Source organism: Triturus cristatus, chromosome 3_1 (genome assembly GCF_964204655.1).
Source record: "Triturus cristatus chromosome 3_1, aTriCri1.1, whole genome shotgun sequence".
Lineage (NCBI taxonomy): Eukaryota > Metazoa > Chordata > Amphibia > Caudata > Salamandridae > Triturus > Triturus cristatus.
In genome coordinates, this window is record NC_140583.1 from 672,648,934 (window position 1) to 672,676,224 (window position 27,291).

A 27,291-nucleotide genomic window follows, 5' to 3' on the forward strand; every position below is an offset into this window, starting at 1 on the left:
TGAGTGATGGTTCAGGAGATACAATTGTATTAGGAAGTGATTTCACAGAAATGAAATGCACTGGCAATAATTGAAAAGGCGAGAAACTGAACCATTGACTCACAGCTCGTGAGCTGTAAAGCCACGACAAGGCACCAACCTCTTTACAGGCCATTCATACACCTTTCATACGTGTGAGACATACAAAACCATTCACACCGCCAGCCGCGGGCCCATCACATAACAAAACTCACACCAGCACACAGCGCCATTCAAGGGCCCATCACTTTCACACGCCCACAATCCAGACACAGCAACTACACAGGCTGATGGATTGCGTGGAGTGGCACTCAGCTAGCAGTGTGTGTAGTGACCAGCAGAAAGTCACTATTCACACACAGCCAGCCGAGCACCAGTCCACACACACCGCTAGCCAAGCGCCAGTCCAGGCACACCGCCAGCCAATCGCCAGTCCAGGCACACCGCCAGCCAATCGCCAGTCCAGGCCCACCGCCAGCCAATCGCTAATCCACCTACACCGCCAGCCAAGCTCCAGTCCACGGACACCACCAGCCAAGCACCAGTCCGCACACACCACCAGTCCACGCACACCGCCAGCCAAGTACCAGTCCACGCACACCACCAGCCAAGCACCATTCCACGCACACCGCCAGCCAAGCTCCAGTCCACGCACACCACCAGCCAAGCTCCAGTCCACGGACACCACCAGCCAAACACCAGTCCGCACACACCACCAGTCCACGCACACCGCCAGCCAAGTACCAGTCCACGCACACCGCCAGCCAAGCACCATTCCACGCACACCGCCAGCCAAGCTCCAGTCCACGCACACCACCAGCCACGCACCAGTCCACGCACACCACCAGTCCATGCACACCGCCAGTCCATGCACACCGCCAGCCAAGCACCATTCCACGCACACCACCAACCAAGTGCCAGTCCACACACACCAACAGCCAAGCGCAAGCCTACACACACCGCCATCACATTTAGGATTTTTTTAGAAAAAAATAAAAACACAAACAAATTGCAAATAGATACAAATCTTCTAACAGAAAATCAGCAACTAAATACATTGCACTAACACCAACCTTGAAACAGAATCAAATTTTCCAAAGAATACAGACCAGGCAGTTCACTTTACCACTCATGAATGCTCCCAAAAATTTTTTCGCGTGTGGTACGCTCTGAAACAAGCAGGAAGACACAGTGCAGGATGAGAGGGACAGTCGGGGCAGTACATACGACTCTCCTTCCGCGAACCTCTTCGCCAAAAGACTCTACATCTCCTACTGGGAAAATCTTTTGCGGGTGTGGGAGGAATGTGATCTGGAAAGTGGCGTTCTTTCAATCTAGCAACATCCTCCACCACTCCAACTCTAGGAACACTTGCCTGTTCCACTACAACAAGGCTGCCTATTACAGACTCCTGAAACTTAGCAAAAGTCATCTTTGACTCAGGGCAAGAATCCTGGAACACAACAAAAGCATTAAACATTGCCAAGTGGAAAAGATGGATAGCCAACTTCTTGTACCAAATGTAAGCCTTACGAAGAGCAGTGTAAGGTTCCAACCTCTGATCTACTCTGTCAGCACCACCCATGTGCCAATTATAGTCTAAAATGCACACAGGTTTGCGCGCTTCAGCGACCTGACCCCAAACAGTCACAGGTGCAGTGCTTTCATCATGGATGGTAGTCAGGATGTAGACATCTCTCCTGTCTGTAAACTTCACAGCAAGAAGCTCCTGGCAACGCAACGCACTGCACTGTCCCCGCACAAGCTTTTGACAAACAAGTTCTTTCGGGAAACCTTTACGGTTTGAGCGGATTGTGCCACAAGCAACAGTGTCCACTTTGGCCAATTCCCTGAACAACCGCACACCAGTGTAGAAGTTATCTACATATAAATGGTGGCCTTTTTTAAAAAATCCTCTACCAAGTTCCCAAACAATTTTCTCAGTCACTCCAAAAGTGGACGGACAACCAGGGAGGTTAAACCTAGATTCCTTACCGGTGTACACCCTGAAATTAGAGACATATCCAGTCCTACTGTCACACAGCATATACAGCTTTATTCCATAGCGTGCCCTCTTACTAGGAATGTATTGCCTAAAAACCAAGCGGCCCTTGAACAACACCAAAGACTCATCCACTGCAATTTCTCTACCAGGGGCATAAATCTCAGAAAATCGATCAACAAAGTGATCAAGGACAGGCCTAATCTTAAAAAGACGGTCACAGTCAGGGTGATCTCGTGGCAACGCTAAACCATTATCAACAAAGTGCATCATCCGAAGCAGAAGCAAATACCTGTCACGACTCATGACTGCCGGAAAAATAGACGTTGTCATCAAGGGACTGCTAGACCAATAGGAAGACATTGATGGCTTCCTTAGCAAGCCCATCAAAAAAGTTAAACCCAAGAACTTCTTCATCTCTTCAACATTTGTGGGAGTCCACCGGGTAGCTCTAGAGTGTGGCTTAAGACTGGCACTGTTGTCCCTCAAAAACTGTTCGGCATACAAATTAGTCTGCTCAACAATCTCTGCCAAAAACACATCGTCCATAAACAACTGAAAAAAGTTTACCGGCAAAAGGTTTTCAGTATTCACTCTAGACCCTGGAACACCTGTAAACTCTGGCAATGCCGGCTGCACCATGCCAGGGGCAACCCAGAGGTCATCACTTTCAACGGGAAGCCTTGCAGCCCCAGCCTGCAGCCCAGATGCCTCTTGCCGCACTACACCAACGGGAAGCCTTGCAGCCGCAGGCTGCAGCCCAGAAGCCTCTTGCCGCACTACACCAACTTGAAGCCTTGCAGTCCCAGGCTGCAGCCCAGATGCCTCTTGCCGCACTATCGGCACATCAGTCTCCTCCTCTAACACAGGCACTTCATCCGCACTAAGAGTATCTTCATCATCCGATGACTCCATACGGAGAGACAACTCACTGCCAGAATCGTCCCCTGCCTCCTCTCCCTCAGATGCAGAGTCAGTCTCTGAACCATGGTCAGAGGAAGACTCAAACAGCAAACCAACAACCTGCTGAGCAGTAATCCTGCGGCTAGCTAGTATACTTACTAAGATAGAAGACTGCACAAACAAGTCAACAACAACCAACAATGTGCAAACCAAGTAAGTAAAGAAATGTGTACCTTTATCACAAAGATCAATGTACTCAAAAACTATACAATCCAATTACAAGAGACAGCTGCACTCACCAGAAACCAACTCTGCAGTGACACAGCAAAACCAACGATATCAAACTAGAAAGAAGAAAAAAAAAAAAATTACTCACAAGACAACAAAATACACATCGAGCACCAATGCAAAAAGTTTTTGACACTCAAAAACCAAACATACTGCTATTATTACACCATTTGCAAAAAAAAAACAGGCAGAGAAATCAAACACATTTACATTGTACAAAAAAAAGTCTCTTACCAAACTACACAAACAGCAGAACCACCAGTAACAAAACGGCAACGTGAAAAGAGGAAAAGCCTTCACCTAGAACAAAAAAGTAAAAAAAAAAAAACATTACAATTGCAATTCACAAAAAATATAACAATAAACATTATAACATGCTATGTCACTACCCAAATGGTCAATCGGGTTGTGTGCCAGGTGGGGCAGAAAACAAATTGCACCCTGGAAGCGAGGGGTCACTTCTATTTTTAATTGAACTAATTCCCTGGTGTCTAGTGGGCTTTTCTGCCCCCCCCTGGGAGCAGAAACGGCGAAAAAATAAAACCGATCTGCCCCCAGAGGGGGCAGAAAAGTCTACAAATAAATTAGGGGCCCAAGGAAGCGACCCTTGCCCAAGGGGTCGCTTCCTACAATAATAATTAGATCCCTGGTGTCTAGTGGGCTTTTCTGCCCCCCCTGGGAGCAGAAACGGCAAAAAAATAACACCGATCTGCCCCCAGAGGGGGCAGAAAAGTCTTCAAAAAATTTAGGGGCCCAAGGAAGCGACCCTTGCCCAAGGGGTCGCTTCCTACAATAATATTTATATCCCTGGTGTCTAGTGGGCTTTTCTGCCCCCCCCCCCCCGGGAGCAGAAATGGCGAAAAAATAACACCGATCTGCCCCCAGAGGGGGCAGAAAAGTCTTCAAATAATTTATGGGCCAAAGGAAGCGACCCTTGCCCAAGGGGTCGCTTCCTACAATAATAATTAGATCCCTGGTGTCTAGTGGGCTTTTCTGCCCCCCTGGGAGCAGAAACGGCAAAAAAATAACACCGATCTGCCCCCAGAGGGGGCAGAAAAGTCTTCAAAAAATTTAGGGGCCCAAGGAAGCGACCCTTGCCCAAGGGGTCGCTTCCTACAATAATACTTATATCCCTGGTGTCTAGTGGGCTTTTCTGCCCCCCCTGGGAGCAGAAATGGTGAAAAAATAACACCCATCTGCCCCCAGAGGGGGCAGAAAAGTCTTCAAATAATTTATGGGCCAAAGGAAGCAACCCTTGCCCAAGGGGTCGCTTCCTACAATAATATTTATATCCCTGGTGTCTAGTGGGCTTTTCTGCCCCCCCTGGGAGCAGAAACGGCGAAAAAAAAACACCGATCTGCCTCAGAGGGGGCAGAAAAGTCTTCAAATAATTTATGGCCCCAGGAAGCGACCCTTACCCAAGGGGTCGCTTCCAAAATAAAAAAAACACACATCCCTGGTGTCTAGTGGGGCATCCCTGCTCCACGATCGCGACGCTGTGCGCGATCGTGGAGCAGGAATGCCCTGTATTGAGACATCAGGGGAGAGGAAATACTCTTTCCTCTCCCCCGATGCCTCAATACACTCCAAAAGGCCCCCGCCGCCCCACCGGAGCAAACAACACTCACCCTGCCTCTGTGGACGCCTGGAAGCAAATGGCTTCCAGGCGTCCGAGCGCTTCCTGATGACGCCGGCGTGCGCTGTGCGCGCTGACGTCACCAGGAAGCGTGGGGGGGCTTGGGGGTGGCATCGGAAACTCTTCCGCTGCCATCCCCGTCTGTGGGGGCACGATCGATGCCCCAGGGGGGGAGCGCCAGCGCTTCCCCAGGGGCTGTCCTCATGACGGAGCGGTTCCGTCATGAGCACAGCCCAACCGATGCTCATGACGGAACCGCTCCGTCATGAGCATCGAAGGGGTTAAGACAAAAAACACATCAGTGCACACATAAAAGTGCAAAAATAGAGAAATGGCCCATAAAGGAAAAATCTAGAAAAACATACAAAATGTATTCAATAAAAAATATATAATATCATAGAGCTCAGAGGTATAAGCTGGTACATATAACGTTTAATAAAATACAAAACCAGACAGGTAGCAAACAAAAAGAGGTTACATGGAAGAAGGAGTTTTAGACCAACATTGCAACTACAACAAACAAAACAATGTGTCCTCCATTAATTGCGGCCACAATTGCGTCTACGACGTTTTGACCTTTGTTATAAATACACGGTCATCTTCAGGACATAAAATTTAGCTGAGCATCCCAACAGACAGTCTATAAAGTACAAAAAATAACATATATATAATTATTCAACTCTTAAATTCCATGTTACTAAAACCGGGCCAAACGTGAAAATAGATGAAAAAGAAGGATCAAATCATACATCCCCAAAGGTTGTGCTATCTTAAAAAAGAGGGAAAAAGGGAGAGAGGAAACTACCTCACCACACCCATTTGTGACTTCAAAAATTATTTTATATTTATATAACGAACAAAGAATAACGAGTGGATGTGCAACCAATGCAAAAGAAAAAAGAGAAAGGAAATTAGCCAATTCTTTCCAAGGCTCAAAATGCATATAAGGGATTATAATACAAGCTACACTTACTTCCAATCACATAAAAGAACGAGCATAGCAATTGTAGATGCATAGGAGAAACAAAAAATTAATAAATCTCCTGCTTGATAATAATTATATTCGGAAAAGAATCGCAATCAAGTGCAAGATTACTTACATATTTTTTTAAAGGACGAGTAGTTGAAAGCAATTTTTTATTCAACTCCAGTCATTCGGTTACCTCCGTGACTGTAAAGAAATATATATAATTCAAATGGGGGACCAGATCGGAAACTAACATCCAAATTGTTAGCCCAAATAACATCTCATGGTTAAACAAGCCATCTACGAATCAAACCATTATAAATATTTATTACTGCAACATAAATCTAGACAAAGGTCATAATCCATCTATTGGGGGCAAGAATAATGATGAGTAAAGCGTATTGTACCTGCTTAGAGTGAATCAGGCAAAGTTAGCCACGGGGTAGGAGAACACTTCTCCTCTATGCTCCCTTCGTGCGTGTGGTCTGTAAAGGGCGGAAAAATACAGTCTTTTAAAAACCAACTCCCTACTTCATAGGGAAGAGTATATATATTTATAATTTCACTGCCCCAAACTAGACTCGAACATGGCCCCGGTTTATAAAAACTCCGCTTCGACTCACCAAAATCTTTCCCGTCACGCAGCAAGTTAATTTGAGGCTGCGATACCTTTTGCGCGGCGTCCATAAATGCTCCATCATTTCCGAGACGCCAATGGGTAGTTAGAAAGCGAGAGAGGACTCGCTCACATAGACATCCCAGAAGAGCTGATTTATTAGTGGTACCTTGTACTCTGAGAGGTAAAGTTCTGGTACTTGCTCATGAAGGCCATATTGGCTTGAGAGCGCTGAAAAGGAGGGTGAGAGAATCATTTTGGTGGCCGGGTGTTGATAGACAGGTGGAACAATATGTGGGAGGGTGCAAGGCATGTTTTGCCAGTGATAAGACCCAGGTCACAGTTCCCTGTCCCATTGTGGCTGTTCCAGTTTTGGAAGTTGCATGGTCAAATCTAGCTATGGACATAATTGGCCCGGTGGGCGTAAGCCACAGTCATATGAAGTACGGCATAGTGATTGTGGTTTATCACTCTAGGTGGTTGGAGGTATCCTTTGTCAATAGTTACTTCCAACGTAGTTCTTTCGTGATGGCATTCCAGAAGAAATTGTCATGGACAATGGACCGCAATTTGTATCCCACGAATTTGAGACTTTTCTAGTTAGTTTTGGTGTCAAACATGTTACTACCTCATTGTATCAACCAAGGAGTAATGGTTTGGGTGAGAGGTGCAACAGGATAATAAAAGAGAACATACAGTTATCTGTGGCGAGTGGTTTAGACTGGATGCAAGATGTGAGGAATTTGGTTTGGGCTCTTCACACTACACCTAATGCGGAAACCAAGGTTTCTCCTTTTGTATTCCTTAATGGGAGAGTGCCACAATCTTTGTTGAATCGGTTGTGGATGGAAAAGAAAATGGTTCCTACAGAAGTTCTGCGTGAGGTGAAGGAGAGGCTTGTGGGAGCTCAGAACAAGTACAGTACCACTGTGTCCAAATCCTTGGATGTGGAGGAAGGAGATTAAGTAAGAGTGAAAGTTCCATTTATAGGTGCTAAGAGGATATCTCGCTTTTCATCACTCAAAAGAGTGGTTCATGTCAGCAAGTATTCAGTGATACTTGAGAACGGGAAGTGTTGAAACAAAAGCAAGTTATCTGTTGTGCACAGAAGCAATCCAGGTGTTGTGGGGCAAAAGAGTGTTGTTAACCCTGGCCTTGTTCTCAGAAGGTCTGGTAGAAATGTTCATCAGCCTTTCAAGTTTTAAGATTATATTTTGAATTAGTTATTTTGGGTTGTTCTATCAGATCAGTCGTATGCAATCAAACCATTTATACTGTTGATGTTGGGTGGTATGTGCCATTCTGAATTTTGTTTTCTGCTTTTCTATTTTGTTGAATTCTTTTGTTTTTACGTTTTTGTTGTAATAGGGGAAGATGTGTTGGGATCTTCATGCCAGAATGTAGAATGTAGGCATTGGAATGTTTATATTAGATGTGGGAGCAGCAGTTTGTGTGAGCCTGCATCCCTGTTGGTCCATGCTGAAGATACTCCTCAATAAATACAAGATTGAAGGAAGCTTACCCGAATCTGAATCTTCTTTATAATGTGCACTTCCCATATTCTCCATGTAGGCTTCATTGGAGCTACATACACAGGCATCTAGCTGCCTGAGCTGAACTTTGCCAGGCTAAGGATTTAACAGCCCTGTGGTTGTGACATCCTCAGCCTGACAAAAGTGCCTCGAGGCCCTTCCCCTCATGACATGGGGAAGCATTACCGATTGCCACCTACCTGGGTGCTTCAATTTTAAGCCCTCATGAGCCCAGGGTCGACTGTCAAGAAGGTCAGCTACTCTCAGTGATCCCATCCCACTCTGTGGAGAGTGAGGGACTGCTGCCTCTTCAGCAGGGGAGGAGGTCAGCCAATGAGAAAAGGCAGCAGTCCCAACTCTCCTGGAACCTCCAGGCTTTCCCTCTCGAGCTGCAGTGTATTGTGAATGGATGTGTGTGCATGTTTGTGAATGCATCAGTGTGAGTGAGTTTATATGTGTGCTTGTGTCACCCGCCCACCCACTCCATCTTAAAATAACCGTCCGCTACAGCTTGTAGCAAAAGTGTTTCCAATCTGGAACTATGCTTTATTATAGTACAGCTTTACTGGCATAATATATAATGCTTGTATAGAAAACTTGCATATGGAGGAATTCCAGATGGGATGCTTTCATTGACCGCAGTAGGGCAGACTTACAGGTGCGTAGGTGGTGCAAAACAAGGGTATGTACTTCAGCAACTTGATCAGCTGACCTATGCTTATACTAGTTTATGGATTACACGTGGTCAGGGCTGCTGCATGCCCAGGAGGCTCTAACTATTGCAAGAACAATGCTACTGGGAGTAAGCAAACACAGACACCAATAATATTTGGTAAAGTCCAAGGGAAACAAGTTCACAAAAACAATAACAGTTGAAAGAAACTGTGTTTCACTAGCTCCCTAGTGGCCAAGATAACTGCAGACACACTAGAATTATTTAGTTACATTTTTTGAGGGTTAGTGCCCCATCCTTGAAAATAGTTTATGCGTAAAATAATGACAGATGTAATTTAGGGAGCTCCAAAATGGCAGGCGTTGGTAATGCATTTTACAATTGCTGCATGGGTTATTTATTACTTTGTTATTTCTCTTCAATGATTATGTGACACATAAATTCAAGGGGATTTGCTTATTGGTCTATGGATTTTGTAATAAAGGCTAGTGAAGTTATAGTTTTTTTAGTTTTGATGAATATTAGAGGATATGTTTGTTTTTTACTGGCTTAAAGAAAGGGTACTTTGGGCTTTGACTTACTATAAAGGTAATGATTGAAGTTACCCGATATCCCTTGCTTTGATGGGAAAAAGCTACTGCACTTCTGAGAGCCTGAGGTCAGTTTAAAAGCCGCCTTGCATTGCAGGACTGCTTTTAAAAAGTAAATTGTGCCCAAACTCGACTTTGGTGCTTGGGGCACATGAAACTGATCAACTACAATATTGTGACATATTAGGCACCCCCTGGGTCTCCGCTAGGTGTCCTAGGAGTGGGGGGAGGTCAGGTAAATAAAGACACAACACACAATAAAAATCCAACACCAATTTCTAAAAATAGTAAATATTTGTATCATTGAAATGACACCAAAAAGGAAAAATAACTAATGTATGAGATATGATTTTTAAAAGATTAAGTACTATATATGCACTTAGAAACCTATTGTGCCAATTGGGACACCTGGTTGCGCTAGACCGGGACAGTCAAACTTTCAGGCCGACCGCAATGGAGCCCTGTGCAGCTACCCACTGCAGTTGGACACGGTCAAACTTTTTACCTTCTGACTTAGAAACTTTTATGGAGCTTTTTCTGCCAGGGTCCCTCGATGTTCTCTACCAGTCCAATTGGGTGAGGGTTCAACGGCTGGCCTTTCAACAAGCTCCCAGTCAAACTATGGATGTCAGACATTCGAAGCTTTCCAGCGGGACGAACCAGGGATCCAGGCCGGCTCGAGGTTGAAAGTGGCCATCTTGACTCTCGCGGTTGGAGCTGGTAAAGTCTTTTTACCTTCGGACTTAGACATTTTTACGGAGCCTTTTCTCTCCGGGTCCCTCAATACTCTTCACCATGCTGGGTTTGGTGAGGGTTAACCGGCCTGGTTTTAGACCAGCTCCCGGTCAAACTCTGGAAGTTGGAACTCCGGGACTTTTCAGCAGGACAAACCTAGGGGGCAGGCTGACTCACGGTTGATGGTTGTTGGCTTGGCTAGCTAGGTCGAGTCAGTCCACTTATGAAGCTTTTTTCCAAAGTTGCTTCAAACTTCTGGAAACTTCTGGAACTTCTTCCTGAAGTCCCTCTGATGTTCCTAAAGTGTCCAGAACTTACTCCAAGGTTCTGGAAGCTCCAAGATGGTCCTTGAAAGTTTAGGTCTTCAGTTCCCACAATCCACTTGGAAAAAACCCTTACAAATCCACTGGACATACTCCAGGCTGGGGATTCTTGGTGGTGAAGGTCCAAGTGAGCTCTGTTAGTCTGTAGCCTGCAGGGAGTCCACTGTTTATTCCTCTTGAATATAGTTAGGTCTACAGGGCTGTGGTTCCAGATTGTGCAGCAGGCGCAGTCAGTCAGAGTGCAGGGCCTGGTTGGTGCAAATCAAACTTCCAGCATGGGCTCTTCTTCTTCTCTTGTTTCAAGCAGCAGATCTAAGAGGCTCTGTCCCACTCAGACACCTATTCTATGTTCTCTGGGGTCAAGCAGGAAGGCACTCCTGTCCAATGAGGTGCAAGGCAACACTCCAGAGCATGACTATTTCCTCCAAAGTGTTGCACAATGGTTTCCCATAAAGCACTATTCATCCAAAATTCAATATGGCTGAAGCGTTAGCAGAAAGATAAGAGCTAGCTAAACCAATTTCCGGGATGGCTCATCTCCATAGTCTCCCTCCCCTTGGCACCTGCACATTCCTTCCTTAAGCCTGGCCTCTGGCTGGGTTCAGAGGGGATGAGTGTAGATGGACCTGGCTTCTTCTTCCTGTCCCCTTCTTCCTTCCCTTAAAGCTTATGGTTTTGACCCCTCCCACTTGCTCTGGAATTCCTCTATAGCAGGACCCTTTCCTCCCAGATGGCTCCTCACCCCCAGTGTCACTTAGCACTTCATCTAAGCAGCCTGGATAATCCACTTAACTCTGACCAATTAGGGCAGACCACCAGAAGGCTGAATTTTGGCTTACAGACTTTTTAGAAATTGGTGTTGGATTTTTATTGTGTGTTGTGTCTTAATTATTTACTGAATAGGTGTTTTTAAATGCTTACATACCTGTCTTTGAAGTTAAACCTGCCTGCTCACAGCCAAGCTACCTAATAATCCACTTTCCAACAGTATTATTTTATGAGTTTCTGTTGTTACATGACGCTGACTACTAAGGTGAACATCGAAGGGCTGTTCAAACATTCACAGGGTCAAGACTGATTTGCATATAGCTGGGTCTGAACTGAGGTGGCGAAGTGAGCTAAAGAACAATGATGGATTAAACCCAGCTCTGTGACTGGAAGTGAGTGTTTGAAAAGTTGGCAGGGTATGCCCAGACGTGGTTCCCTTGCTCAAATTGCCACTGGATTCAAGCAAGCCTGGCTGATGAGGGGTGTTACCCCAAAACCGGTTCCAGGATGCTTGTTTCCGGTTCAGGGAAGACTTGGCTTGGCAGTTCGGGCTGGACTGTTCACATGAGGCACAGGATCAAGACTGATTTGTATACAGCTGGGTCCAAACTGAGGTGACAAAGTGATCTAAAGAACGATGATGGATTCAACCCAAATTTGTGACTGGGGGTGAGTGTCTGAAAAGTTTCAGCACTCCATCCATCATCTCTTTGTGTTTTCAAACATTCATAGTAGTTATGAACTCTGAGTTTTTGAGACTCCCTTTGAAATCTTCTTTGTCTGATTACATTTCTTATCATAGGGAAATTCTTTCTCAAAGATGTGACTGTTTTTAAGGCGATTGTTTGACCGGACTGCCTTTAGGGAAGGCTGGGTGGGAAGGGAGCTTGCCAAGGCATTCCTCATGCGGCTCTTTTTTTTTATTGTATTTTTAAAAATATTTTTTATTTTGGAATAGTTCGTTATTACCATAATACATATTGGATTATTGCAAAACCACATTGAAACATAGACACATCAAATAAAAAAAAATAAAAAAATAGTCACATATTTAAACATTACACAGTCCAAATTATCTAACGTGTAAAATTTCCAAGCCATGAATATTATAACTGATCCACCAAGTGCATCTTATATACATAAAGTGGGAAAGATAAATAAAAATAAAACCCCCTATTTAATTATATACAAATTTCAACACTCTTTATAATTACATACAAATTTCAACACTCTTTAAAACAGAACAATAAAACCGCCTATTAATCCAAAAATTTCCATAGTTTCACAAACTTCCTATCAGACCCAGATCTTAATGCATATATTTTTTTCCGACTCCCAATCCTATTTAATTTACATTGTAAATGCAGAAAGATCGGGATTTCATCTGTCCGCCACCTTTGTAGGATTAACGATTGAGCTAGTAAGACCACTATATATATATATATAGTCTTTTTTTGTTGTTGCAATAAATCAGCTGTTAGAGCAGGTGAATATCCAAAAACAGCAGTCTGGGTATCTAGCGTCTGCCGTACTTTCTGTTTATTAGCTCAGTACCAATTAAGTTCTCCCCAAAATCTACTTACCTTGGGCAGCTCCATACAATATGTGTCCAGTTCCCTTCTCCTTCCAATTTGCAACAAAATCAATTAACAGAAGTCTGCGGATTTATTTTACGGAGAAAGTCTGGGGTTCTTCAAAGGAGCCATTTAGAATAATATTGCATCCGTTGTAAATTGGCCCTTTTAATAGGAAGAAGTTAAACTTATTGATCTGTTCCAGAGCTGAAAACAATATCAGGAGGCCTTCTTTTAATTGCCATTTTTTTGTGCTCATTGGCATAAGGATTGTCTACTCTATGACTGCGTAGGAAAGAAGCCCAGCTGCTGATTGTTTTGTGGATTTTAAAATTTAGCAGCTGCTCTGCGAGCTCCCTTGTTTCAGTTTTACATATGGGATTCAACTCCTGCAGAAAATATTTGATCTTGATAAAAGAACATTGCATATTTTTTTCTCCATTTTTTTTATACTAGGCTCTATTTCATTCCAATGTTTTCACTTCCCATCCAAAAAATCCCCTACTTTACCATAGCCTGGACTCGTCCATTTGAGCATTCCAGTCTTATCTAGCAAAGGATCAGCCCCTATATAAATGTCAGATAATAATGTTGCTCCATCAATGTTGGGGATCGCATAATGGCAAAACATTTGTTGTTTACGCTTAATATCCATTTGTAGTGTTTTATATCTAACTTTTTTAAGGGTTTTTCATTAAACGCATAAAATCAATACTTTCATATTCTTGATCCATTAAATCTAAAAAAAAATTATCATATCTATTAATATTTAAAGACTTGGTTGATCTATATCTAGTATGTGCAAAATTCGAAAAATAATATTCTTTCAAATCAGGAAGGGCTAAACCTCCTTCATTACCTAGTCTAGCCAGAATATCTATAGTTTGTCTCAATACCTTATTTGCCCAAAGAAAAGTAGAAAACAAACCTTGCTTTTCTTTAAAAAATGTCATTTGTATTGCATCAGGAATAGCTAAAAATAAGAAATTACGTAAGGGTAAATTAAACAGACGAATAAGAGCAGCCCAGCCTAATATTGAAATGGGAAATTCATTTCATTTTGCAAACAGCCCTTTTATCTTATTCATTAGAGGGACATAGTTTAAAACATACAAGTCACTGACATTTTCAGAAACATATATACCAAGATACCTCATGCGTTTAGCATTGAGCAGTGGGCAAAATTCTGTTGACAGTGTGTCAGAAACAGTGTTACAGAGCAGAATCTCTGTCTTTGATTTATTTATTCTGTACCCTCCTATTTGCTGATAGTCCTGAAAAATATTCAATATTTGTTTTTGAACATCTAAGGGGCCGATTCCGATGTCGCTCATAAGGGCTCTGAATCGAATTCGGGTTTGCTGAAACCTTTCCGGAGACATTGTTTCCGACCAACTCATTCCGAGTTCTGAACGACCAAGTACGAAGCCTGGAAACTGTTTGAATCGGTTCCGGAAGGCATTCGGAGAGGTTGAGCCGTTCCGGAGCCGATTTGTGCAGCTCCATGGACTCGGTTTCCGATTGAGCGAGTACGCTAACCGATTTGGACAGCCTTTCCGATTCTGTTTGCCCGGAACGAAAAGGCTACCGGAATCGGTCTTGGGGGGCCTGAGCAGGCACCCCTTCACCAGGGGCCCTCTGAATCAGGCCCGTGGGGTTACCCATGTGTCCCCTCTGCCCAACCATGCACAGTGTGGCAGGCACCATGAAGTGCCTTCCATAGGGTGCACAATTTTCCCCACCCACCCCTTATTTCAATGGGAGCCTGTACTCACGTTCAGAATAGAGGCTTCCATTGAAGTCAATTGGAGTCTGATCGAATCGTATCCGGATGAATACGGATGCATCGTACTTGTTTGGTCGAACTCCCCCGATCCGAGTCGTACTGAAGGCATTCCGGAACCAATTCGGTCTGAATGCTTTCTGAACGAGATTGGAATTGGCCCTAAATCAGGTTTTAAAAACAAAGCGATGTCATCTGTGTACAACTTAATATTAGACATTCCTGGTGTTAGAGATGTCAAACCACTAATTGAGCGAATGGCTGTAGCCAGAGGCTCTATAAAACAAGCAAAAAGTGACGCAGAGCCGCTCTGTACATTACATGAGAAAAACAAATCTTTCAATGCAATGTACGTGTAGTTTTATTGCCAAGAACTCATCATATTGAGTAAATGTTTCTATGACCTTTACCAGAGTGTGCGATGTGAGTGATGTGAAGGAAGTAATAATGATGCACAATCATTCATAGTAGCAAGAATTGCTTCTGGATTATTCAATGTTTTAATTTGTTCCAAAGAAAATATAAATGAATACATGTGTTATAATTCTTTTAATGTTTTACAAGTATGTGTTTAACTAATTTGTGAGAACAGAAGACTAACAATGTGATTAACCTCATAGGTTTACGTTCTTATCGTCGTGCTTTTTCATAGCACCATAGTGCTAGTACACTGCTTGAAAGGTCTGTTTAGTGTTATTTCTTCCTTAGGTTTGGGGAAGGTTTGCTCTATTTTTAGGAAATTGATTCATTTTCCAGGTAAAATCGTGATAATACATGTGGAATTGCTACTCTGTTCCTAATGGCCAGTAGAGGTTTTTATTAGGTGGCAGGGTTCAGCAAATTAATGTTTTTGTCTTGCTTCCCTAGGCTCTGGCAGCACGTGACAAGTGCCATAAATGAAGGAGACCAAGACAAAGCGACGGAGGAGAAATTTGTGTTAGAAGAGGCTCAGAGAACAGCAACGCGGGAGCGGAAAGAAAAAGGCATAGACTGGAAACCAATGCTGTTCACATATGATGTGGCTATGAATGAGTGGCGGTACAAGTATGAAGAGTAAGTGACCCGCGAATTCTCTTGGTGCTATGCTATGGCATTATTGAAGTGACATTGAACTACACACGTCACCTTGCAAACATTAAACCACCTGCCTATGAGTCTTGCCATTTCTGCATATAGACATTCCTTTGATGATAAGCAAACATTGCCAACCCTATGCTGTACAAAAGGAAATTAATATCGGAGAGATTTAATATATAAAAAAGAGCAATTGTAAGGGCTGCTTAAATTTACTGATAACCCTTACATACTAAAATTATGAGAAGTTGTGCCACGTTAAATATATTGCACCTGAGAAGCATAACATGACAGGCATGATAATCCTTAAGGCTTCACTTGATGCTACAAGGTAACAGCTTAATGGTGCTAATGTTATCAACCTCGGAAGGCTGAAAGACTGAGGTTAGCAACCAAAATTCAAACTTGTAACCTAATAGTGCCTAATTTGTAAAAGACTAAGTGCAGGGGCCCAAAGTTTTGTTCAGAAGACCACAGCCAACACTATTGAATGTCAGCATGCCAAATACCAAGGCTGCCTAGATGTGTGTCCACCTCCTGCCTCTTTAATACGCCATCCGAAACTCCTTGTCCCTTTATACCACTCTTGCAGATTGCTGCTTTCTCCATTTGTCACAGTTTTACCGCCTTTCTATTCCACCTTATTGCTCTGGGTCAAAGTTTGATGAGAACAAATAAGTGCTGATCCCCAAGATTAAGAGCCATTGGACACCACCTGCACCAACCAGCTCAAATTAAGCACTGGACTAGGAGATACAGACCATTTGTTTACAATTGTTCCATATTGCACTGAGCTATGTCATACCACATCAATTGTTGGCATGCTCTTAATGAAACCTTAACCTAAAGGTAGTTCATCTTTTTACACAATATATTTTTTAGCAGTGGAAAATGCCAAATTTAATAGGGACAATATCACAAAACTCTGAATGCACTTTTTTCAGTTACCGCCATATAAATATCTGTTGTTAGCAAAATTGCAAAATCAAATTGCTTTAGCAGGTCACCAAGAGGTTTTCAGACATCGTCTAACTCTTTTTTTTTACTTGGTAAATTCGTACCATTCATCAGAATATTGTAGCTAAGCCCGTAGAACGCAACCTTGGTCCAAACTCTCTCTTCCCTCTCTCTCCTGATGATACTTTGTCATTATTTAATACTATAGAGATACATATGTAGCTGATCCTCATGAATGCTATGTTGCTAAAGCCATCATCATTTTCAGACTGCATTTACTCAATACTCTGTTCATTAAGAATTATCCTGGATCAGTTGATAATGTGTCAGTGTTGGACCTAGCCCTTTTGGCAGGGTTAACACCCAGATTTTTGCCTTCTGTTGCTGGACCCGTTTTTATTTGCATTAGGATTCTGTGAAACTATTCTATCCTAACCAGTGGTAAAGTGCGTGTGCTTTCTCTCTAAAACATGGTACAATTGGCATCTAACTCATTGGTACACTTAAATTACTTGTACGTCCATAGTAAATAGTACCCAGAGCCTGTAAATTAAATTCAGAGTTGGCAAACTAAACCTTTGCCAGGCCTAAATCTTACTTGTTAATACTTGTAAGCCGCCCCAAAGGTTCGTAGGGCTGGGTGTATTCTATTTGAAAAGTAAGACATGTGTACTTAACTTTTACATGTCCTAGCAGTGAAAAACTCCTAAAGTCGTTTTTTACTGTTGTAAAAACCTATCTCTCCCACTGACTAACACTGGGTTTCCTTATTACATTTAATAATGCTAATTTTAGTTGGGTAGCAGATAGAGATATGCGGTTTACACTCAAACACATTGTTATTTGAAATCCTCTTTAATGGTGAAGTCACCACTTTTAGAAAGTTGCCATTTTTTGTCCCAACCATTTGTGCCTTCTGCTAATGTCCTGTGAATGGCTCTTTCGTTGGGATTTGCGTGTTGCTTTCTGATAGTAACACAAAGGGGGCTTCGTTGACAGGATGGGCCATTCTTGTAATATGACTGGGGAGGGGCTATACCTAACCCCACTCATACTTCAAACTGCTTTGTGACCTACAAACCCAAAGGCACCAGATCTCATGCTTGCCCTTCTTTTTGTCACCCCAGATCATTTGGAGCCTGGACTGGGGAAGGGGAAGAACTTTCCAGGCCCAGTTTTGGGGCTAGGACAGGGAGTCTGTATACCAAGTATAAATATTAGACCTCCAGAACCACTTATCAGAACACACCTGGACCTGTGGAAGTTACAGAAGAAAGACTGCCCTGCTGCCAATAGACCGCCCTGCTGCTTCAAGGACTGCCTTGCCATCTGAGAAGGAATATTGGATCTGTTTGCTCTTATTCTAGGCTACCCAGCATGACTCTAAGGATCAGTTGGTTGACCTGTTTGAACTACAGGGACACAATAAGCTTCAGAGGCCTCTCTGAGAAAGCCCAGCTGATCTGCTGAAACTGGACTTTCAACTGGACCTGCCTGAAACCTGCTGCCGGCCTTTGTTGGAGTGAATCCTGATACCCAAGAGACACCCCATTTGGTCCTGGATCCTTGTCTGCCATCAGTGACAAACGAAAAATTAAAAAATGAAGTTTTGGCTCTTTGTAAACGCAAACAAGTCCATTTGTGCCAATACTCTTCCACCCGCAATGACCGCCAACGTGAAGTTTCAGTGAAACCTGCTCTTTGTGCCTACAGGGACCTCCAGTGATGATGAGCAACGAAAGACCTGCACTTTGCTCTACAACACCGTCAGCCCAAGATGACTGCTAATGCGCAGCTACTGCAACGACTGTCTGCGACGCTCAGCTTTCTCTTCGCGGCCTCCTCCTAACTTAGTCTATGTATCCAGCGCACGCTCCATCGTTATCAGTCTGAACTAGTGGCTTTCCCCCGGACCAGCCCTATCAATTGACCCTATGTGGCATTTTGTGCTTTTAAGCACTATTTTCAATAAAAATCTTAGAAATCAATTTCTCCAGTTCTACTGATTGGATCTTTGTTGTTCTGGTATCATTTTATTTAATACAATGTACTGCATGTTTCTAAATTGGTTGGGATGCTATTGTGTTATGCTTTCACTTTATTACTGTTTGTGTTCTTCATGAATACTTTACACATTACCTCTAAGTTAAGCCTGACTGCTTTTGTGCAAAGCTACCTGATGGTTTTTGGATCAGAAATAGTGTGGTTGTTGCCTGAGTGGGCCTTTCGCTCCCTCAATCAAAATTCCAAATTCTCATTGTCAGTATTTTGCATACTTAAAAGCTATGACTGGAACCAGAGGTGTGCAAATTTCTGCCCCACTAAGCGCTTGCTGCATTTGGGCATGTTCATTGTGCAGTGTGTGATAAACATGCTTCTGCTTAATCTGAATTCACATTGTCTATCCCACCCTTTCATATCTGGTTCCAGTCCTCATGCATCACTTGGACAATTATCCTTCAGGCGATAGCAATGTCATGTACTAGGTTGTGTGGATGGTAAAGTATGATTCCTCTAACTTTCTGGAGCACTACATGTGGTGTAACATGCAACCCTTAAAAGGGAATGGGGTTTCTATCCTAATGTGATTATGTTCATTTTCTACACAGATAGATTCAATGGGTTTTTCTGATTATGTCCCCTTCCATGCTTTGTCAAAAAACTGTTTTACTATCTAGAGGGAGCTGCTGACCAGCTCGCTCAACATCTTGCAGCAGAAGGCAGACTCCACACATCTCAACATTAGGGTTTCATTTTTGGCCAATGCCCACTGCCTGGTGGACTGCCCTTGTTCTAGTAAGGGCTGTATTTGTGTATGTTTTCTCAAACAATAAATAATGGAATGTGGTACTGAGTGCCAATCTTTCCCTGGTGAGCGTAGCAACAGTTTGGGCTTTGTATTGGTTTCATCACTCACCTTCAAATCACATATAAACAGTATTGCAAAATCCTGCAATTTTCACTCATCCTTATTGCAAAATATGTATTCTTTTCTGCTAGTGTTAGGCTTCAGAACTGCCACTAATGTGCCACGTTGTGTTTTCTGGATAGTGGTAATGCACTCCTTTCTGGCATACCTGCATTATTTTCACTTTCACTCTACTGCCTGGTTCAAAATTGACATTCAAACACTTGGAGCACAGCATTCCCTCATCTTTTTCAGTTGTATTTTCTGCTCCTTTTTTATGCAGTTTAGCATTTACTGCTTGCCCACAAGACACTGGACTTTTCAAGCAGCCTATCATCTGCAGATTTTAGCAGTTTGATGTTTTCTTTAAGCCAGAACATTCTTTTTCCGAAAATGTATCTGGCCCAGCTTTTATCCACGAAATGTTCTAGTCTGTTATAAAGATGAAAACCTCTACAGTGAGATATCTTTTCCCCTTAAGGTAGTTTTCTTTTATCACTGATATAATAGTGAGTTTTTTTCTTTAGATAGGGTAATTGGTTTTCATTCCAGTGTAATGTAGAGGCTTTGTGTTATTATAGGGCTCCCCACTAATGCCATTAGCCTTCAGCCTCTCTTCAGAGTTCCTTTAACTATGCGAAAATGTTCTCCCCAGTCGAAAATAATAATTAGGAAAAATAGTTAGGGCCTTGTTACAAATGTTCTGGTAAATCTGAGGTGTTGGGAACCGTAGTTACGAGATCCATGGTGTGAGAAATTGGTTTACTGGTGAGGGAGGTAAAACCCTACTCAATTAGGAGCCACAATCCTTGTCAGGGTGAGAAACAAGCAAACACTAAATTTACCTGTGCTCAACACTCAGATAGCTTGGCACAGAGCAGCCAGGCTTACCTTGTAGGCAATGTGTTGAGTGTTTATGCAGCACTTTAAATAGTAATAAAGTGGAAACATAAACAAGAAAAATCCCAAACCAATTTAGAAAAATCAAGTACATTTTAATAAATAAATCAAGACCAAAACAACAAAAATCCAGTCAGTAGAACCGGAGACATGCAAGTTAAAAGATTGCAGTGAAAATAGCACTGAAAAGCACAAAGTTCCAACTGTGGATATTTGGTTGCACTGGACCAGGACAAAGTCACAAGTTCAGGCCAACCACGATGGAGCACAAGCCAGCAACCGGAACCCAACTAGGCCCACAAAACAAGAGTACCTCAAATCCTGGTTGCAGCATGTTGGGTGGTCTCACGTTCCAAGGAGCTGAAAGAATTAAATGCAAGGTCCTGCATCGTTGTCAAGGATCCTGTTGACAAGTGCTTGCAATACTACGTCTGGCCTTAAGGATGTGTCACGCAGCGGGATGAGGGGTTGGTTCCAAGGAGTTGCAAGACTGAAATGTGAGAACGAGTGTTGAGGCTGCCATTGACGAGAGATCTGCAATGCGAAGACCTGCGTCGTGAAGGCGTTGTACTGCAGCGGTTCCGATGCAGGCTGCAGGGCCAATGCAGAGTCCATGCACTGGTAGAATTCTCGCAGTAGAGGCTATGCATCAGTTCTCTTTGGGGTTGCACCACGCAGCAGATGAGATGGGTTGGTTCTTCTGAATCCACAGATGGGCTAGTAGAGCACCTTCAGGCCCACCTCCTAAGGTCCAGGAATGGGGTGACACCACTTAGCAAGATAGGCCTGACAGACAGCAGAGTCCAGGTGCTTTGTTCAAAGGGGTTGGAGCCTTCTGCTCTTGAGGCTCTAGTCAGTAGTCCAGCCATCTAGCCCTCTTAGTCACCCTGGGGTCCTGGGTTCAACAGATGCAGGCCCAGTCCTTTTAATCCAGACAAGAGGGCAACTGGTCAGCACAGCAGGCAGTTGTCCTTCAGGGCAGCAGTCCAGCAGAGTGGCAGTCCTTCTTCCTGACAGAGTCCCCACAGGTCCAAAAGTGTACTGAAAAGTTGGTATCAGAGGGTCAATATTTTACATCCTTTGAAGTGGGAGAAGTGTCTAAAAGTTTCCCTTTGAAGAGCACAGGTTTTCTGACTCCCCTGCGCTGGCTCCAGTGTAACTACAGTGGGTATGAGGCCCTACTGTGTGGCGGCAGGACACAGCCTCTTCAAGTGAAAGTGGGGGGTGCTCAACTCTACCCTCCCATCCTGCCAGGGATAGCCCAAACAGAAACACCTAACTTCTCTATTGTGTGTGGCTATCCAGGAGGAGTACACAAAGCCCAACTGTCAGCTACATCCAGTCATGTGACCCAGAGACACGCTGCAGGCACTAAATGACTAGGCCAGGAAAATTGAAACTTTCTAAAAGTGGCATTTTCACAATTGTAATTTAAAATCCGACTCCACCATAAGATAGGATTTTCCATTACAATTCCAAAGACACCAAACATGAATTGTTTACCTTTTCCTATTTGGAAGTTACAGCTAATTAAATCTATAAGGTAACCCCAATGTTATCCTATGGGAGATGTAGGCCATGCAGTAGTGAAAAACGAATGTAAGAGTTGGTTTCTACCAGGACATGTGAAACTTAAAAGTACATGTCCACCTTTTTAAATACACTGCACCCTGCCCTCTGGGATGTCCTAGGCCAATCCTAGGCCTGGAAAGAGGTTTACCAAGTCAAGTTGACATGGCAGTTTAAAAGCTGCACAAACAGGCTGCAGCGGCAGACCAGAAACATGTTTAAAGGTCCACTTAAGTGGGTGGCACAATCAGTGCTGCAGGCCCACTATTTGCATTCAATTTACAGGTCCCGGGCACAGGTAGATCCACTTTACTAGGGACTTACAAGTAGATTAAATATGCCATTTGGGTATAAGCCAATTCTACCATGTTTTAAGGAGAGGGGACAAGCACTTTAGCAGAGGTTAGCAGTGGTAATGTGTGCCAAGTCCTAAGGCCAGCAAAATTAAGTCAGCAAAATACGAGGGTTGAATGCAAAATGTCAGGGGGAAAACCACTATAAGGATACCAGGTCTAACATATAGTAAATCCTGTGTGTTTCCCCCAGGAAACTACTGGGGAAAAGGGCAACTACAATGGGAATCCTGTAGCATTTTACCATTTGTTGAGAGGACCATTGGATCCCACTCGTATTGAGAAGTTACCCTCCAGCATAACTGATGCTGCTGGGGAAGAATAATGGGTATATGAGTGATAAACTCATTCCCGTCCAAGGTAAGTATAGACACTTCAACTGTTGCTCTGTACTTTAGCTTCATACATTTTAACTGCCTTCTGAAATTTAAGAGCCATCTTGCTATCATTAACTGGAAGAAGCATTCTGATGAAAGCATGCTTTGAATCACATTACTCTGTGTGTGTTTCACCACATGATGATTATTGGTCTGCAAAGAAGTTTAAATGATACATAACCTATTATAGTGGAACTAGATGTATAGAAGTGGCATTGACCGATAACTTTTACAAATTTCAACATAATGTGTGTATATAATAATAGCGTATTTATTACATTGCATTTTGTTGTATCTTTCTAACAACGAGAAGATGGTCGGCAATCGATGGTACCTCTTTCCTGGGCATTCCTGTCCACTCGCTATCATTCTTCATTAGAGCTCAATGTAAGGCTTAACCTTCAACATTATTCTTCCCATCATGCTTTGCAGCTTGCGGCCCTGGAGCCTGCTGAATGACATTGCACAATTTGAGAAGGATGGGATTCTTCAAACGGTGGAGAGACACCTACCTTCCAGGCTTCCCTCTCACAAAGCGTTGTGCATAAAAAGGCTCGTAACACATCACGAGGTAATTGAAACCCTGATCTAGTTAGACTCAGTCCAAATCAGTATGGTTTTACTCTTTTATATAGCTCTCTGTTTGTTAAATGTTTGTTGTGGTGAAGACACAAATTTACAACTATTCGTGGGAGTAATCTGTGATATGCCGTCAAATTGTGCAATTTTGTGTTATCCGTCTTGTTACATGAAATTCTCGGCTGTTTGCTATGACACCTCATTGCCCCATCACACACCGTTTGCAGTAAAAACTTTGTAGAAATGTACCATTTGCGGCAACATTTTCAATCAAAGCACTGGAACAACACGAACAGAATGTCAGAACGTGTTAGCCTTGCTTTGGTTTCTTGCGCAGTTTAGCGCAAAATGCATCCACGGCTTTAGCATTTTGAGCTAGAGTACTTACCCACATTCCAGTTTTTGCAGACCCCTACTGTTTTTTTATATCAAAATCAAGTTATTGAAATTTTATAAGTCAAATAGTGCAGGAGCAGTACAGAAAGAGGAGGAAAAATTGCACATTGGGGTATGATGAATGGGAGAGAGAACAACACGATTTGCTATATAGTCATAGTGTTATGGTATTATAGTATCATGACAAAAATAATATTATCAAAGTATCATAGTACCATAGGGGCGAGAGACGAACGAAGTACTATGAGGGTGTTGCCAGAAAATTATGCAGAGAAATACCCTAGAGTAGTATCAGGATACGGAGAGAGAGAGAGAGAGAGAGAGAGAGGCAAGAGAGATGAGAGGACAGAAAGAAAGAAGCAGCAGCAGCTATGGTGGAGGGCTAGATTTGGAGAATGTTTGGGGGAAAGGGGAGGGAAGCTAGGGAGTGAGAGTTAGGGAGAGGGTGGCGGAAGGGATAAGTTATCATCTATGGTAATTCGGAGTTAGAGATGTATGAGTGTAGTTTTGATCAGATCTTTTTGTTTTTATTCCAATGGAGTTTTTGGATAAGTGTTTAGAGAGTTATCAGTCCCACTGGTAAATTGGACTCATTCCTACCAAGTGTGGTCTTGGAGTTTGGAGAGGTCTTTCCATTCAGACAGAATAGCTTTATGACCGATTAAAACTAGCATTTCCCATAAAATATGTCCTTCATTGTCCAGACGATGAGATGTTTCTGGGAGGAGGGTACCTAATACAATAGAGGCAAGATCAGGGCTCCAGCAGTCCTTCGGATCTTCTATATGGTAGCCTCAAGTTCGGACCAGAATTTCTTAGAAAAAGTGCCATCGCGGAACCTGTGCTGTAAGTCTCCTGTCACTTTTCGCAGCTCTAGCATTTGTGCATACCACTACTTTTAACCACAGTGTGTGGACTCAAGTTATCAATAGAAGAATATGTTCATCCTACAATATAAACAACAGCCCCCTCTTCATACACAAATATCAGATCTTAAACTCTGTAAATACATTATCTCGCCATGGAAAAAAGTTAAGATATTTTTAAAAAGTCATACAAAATTAAAAATCTTTACCTTAACACAATACAAAAGGAATTAAAAACCTAACGGTGTTATACTCTGAAAATACACACAGTGTGTGTGGCAGGTTACACTTCAACTACTTACAGATTTCTCTTCTGCTAAGGTCATTATTTTACAATAAAAGTTCTTGAAGAAATACTTAGGCCATATTCATAAATTCAATGTATACACGTGAATTACTTAATTTAATCATGTAAATCAAAATAGCCTTGTATAATATTACCCCAATCGTGTAGAATATGGTACATGGATAAATCCCAAATCGGTGTGGGAATTGGATTTTGCGAAGCCCTAGAAAGATTGCAAACCCCCTAAAACTAGACCGTTTGTAGGTATTCAAATACTTTTGCATTACATGTTCCCAACCTGGAAACTATCCGAGATATTTAGGGGGAGATTTACAAAAAAGTAATGCAACGCATCGCAGCTCCCTCCGAGGCTGCGCTGCATTGAGCGACAGGGAGGGAGCAGGCGGTATGGCTCTCTCCTTCCCTTTCCCTCATGCCGGTGCAGATATCAGCAGCTGTGCGCCATGCACACAACTTAGCGCTATAGCACTAGGGTGTGTGCATGAGTCTAGCATAGGTTTTGTACAGGAAGGGTACCCTTCTTGTACAAAATGCTATGCCTAGACACAATGTAAAGCTTTTCTCACTTTGTATGCATGCTGCACAGTGCAGCATGCATGCAAAGTCGGAAAAGCACGAATAAAATGAAAGCGTTTCTCCTGTTAGCGCATCCTTTAACGGGGCGATGATAACTTTTGAGCAAAACCATGTCTATAAATCTTTGTACATATGGCTTCGCGTCAACAGGCATGGGTGGTTGCATGGGAATGCCCATGTTCCACCCATGTAACGCCCCTTCAGCGCTAAGTAACACAAAGCATGCTTTGCACTGCTTTGTGCTACTTTGAGGGTGCATTCCAGTGCAAAACAAGTTTTGTGCTGGAAAGTAAATAGCAAAAAAAAAAAGAATTTGCGCTGACTAGCGTCACTTTTGTTATGCTAACCCAGCGCAAAATGTTTGTAGATCTCTTCCTTTGTCTCATCAAAGGCAGACGTAAATTTATTTCCCAGGTGGGGAAGGGGAGGAAAGTAATGCAGAATTTGCTGTTGGCAGCCGAGGACCGTACAGGTAACAGCGGTGGGATGGTGGGGCTGCGTGGGGGGGATTTCGAGGGACGATGCAGAGCGAAAATTAATTATTTATGGACTTTTCCCTCAGCATAGTCACTCGAAATCCCCCCCACGGAGCCCCACTGGCCCACCGCTGTTACCTGCATGGACCGCGGCTGGCTGGGCAGTGGCGTAACATAGGCCCCTGCATCCCCCGCGGTGAGGGGTGGCCCCCAAGCTCTAGGGGGCCCCCTCAGCACAGTACTCTGGCCAGAAAGCTCCTGATTTAGTCAGGAGGGGGACCCTCCGTATACCTTGCAGGGGGGCCCCCTCAAGTTTCGGTACGCCACACTGGCTGGGGGTTGTAAGAAAAGCTGATTCTCCATCTGGATATCATTGTTACAACGGAGAAAAAAACAGAAGTTACAAAATGTGTACAACTGTGCATGTGGAAAACGTCCCATATTGAAGTGGGATTCGAGAAACGTCTTGCAGAAGTGCTCCTGGACCATGTCACATCTGTAGGTTTCCAAGACTGCTCTTGAAAAATTTGGACACATATTAAAATTTGTAAATCTGCACCTATCCGAGATAAATGTAGGGTGCAGATTTCTAAATCATTTTGTGAATTTGGTCCCTTATGTTTTAAGTTTGAAATTACCAATTATAAATAGGGGATTCTAGTGCTCTTGTCCCACTCAATGGGGACAGCCCCACCTTGTGGTCTAAACTATGCCCTTCGGCTTCAGCTTTTCCCTTTGTACACTTCTTCCTGAAAACATTCGACCACATGTAACTGGATGTCAGCCACAGCCCTCAATGTGCAATTACATTAGATATCATCACATACAACATGCCTCTATGCATTAAATCAGACTCCCATAACATAATTGTGTGAGGCCAGTCAACACTTTCAAGACAACATCTTGGGGAGTCAGTCTGTCAGTCTCCACTGCAACAGGACATCTTGGGAAGAAGAGGAAAATCCATGTTGTGAATTATGCCACCCTTTTGGGTGTCTTTTGGCTTCCCACTGCTTTTTAGAATTTCACATATTCATACTAGCAGCACAAAATTAACAATTAGCAAACAGACCACTGGTTACATGCCTAATAGCTTGTTTTTATTTGCTATTAAATGTTAGTTTGAATTCTAAAAGTAAATTTACACATCAAATGGTTTGACATATAACACATTTACATATCAAATGTTATTTATTTAAATGTAAAATGCCATGTTCTTGTAACTGGTGAACTAGTGCAGCTGTCCTTGTATCAGAAACAGTTTAATAAAATGTAAACTCTCGTCACACGTCTTATATATCCAAAAAGGGCTAAAGCATTTCACATTACAGTATAGCGGTGATAAGTGCATTTTGTCTCCCAGCTTCTATTGGTCAGAGTGCAGACTTTTTCTGTATGTGAAAACATTTTCTCACATTCTGTCAATATTCTGTGAAGCAGGACTACACCCTGGAATTGAATAAACAGGTTGTCCTATAGGACATAGAACGGAATAACGCATTCAGCTGTGAGAGTTAAGTATGTGTTTTCTTTCCTGGTATCCCT

At 43.0% G+C, this 27,291-nt stretch overlaps 1 protein-coding gene across 7 annotated transcripts in view; it reads left to right on the plus strand.

Moving 5' to 3' along the window:
• Positions 1 to 27,291, plus strand: part of OSBPL5 (oxysterol binding protein like 5) — a 1,218,591-nt gene that overhangs the window by 1,152,032 nt on the left and 39,268 nt on the right. For all 7 annotated transcript variants that reach the window (XM_085644727.1, XM_085644725.1, XM_085644728.1 and 4 more), the window contains 2 exons: positions 15,276 to 15,461; positions 22,979 to 23,117. In XM_085644727.1, the coding sequence (XP_085500853.1) occupies positions 15,276 to 15,461; positions 22,979 to 23,117 (325 nt within the window). The remainder of the gene's footprint in view (positions 1 to 15,275; positions 15,462 to 22,978; positions 23,118 to 27,291) is intronic.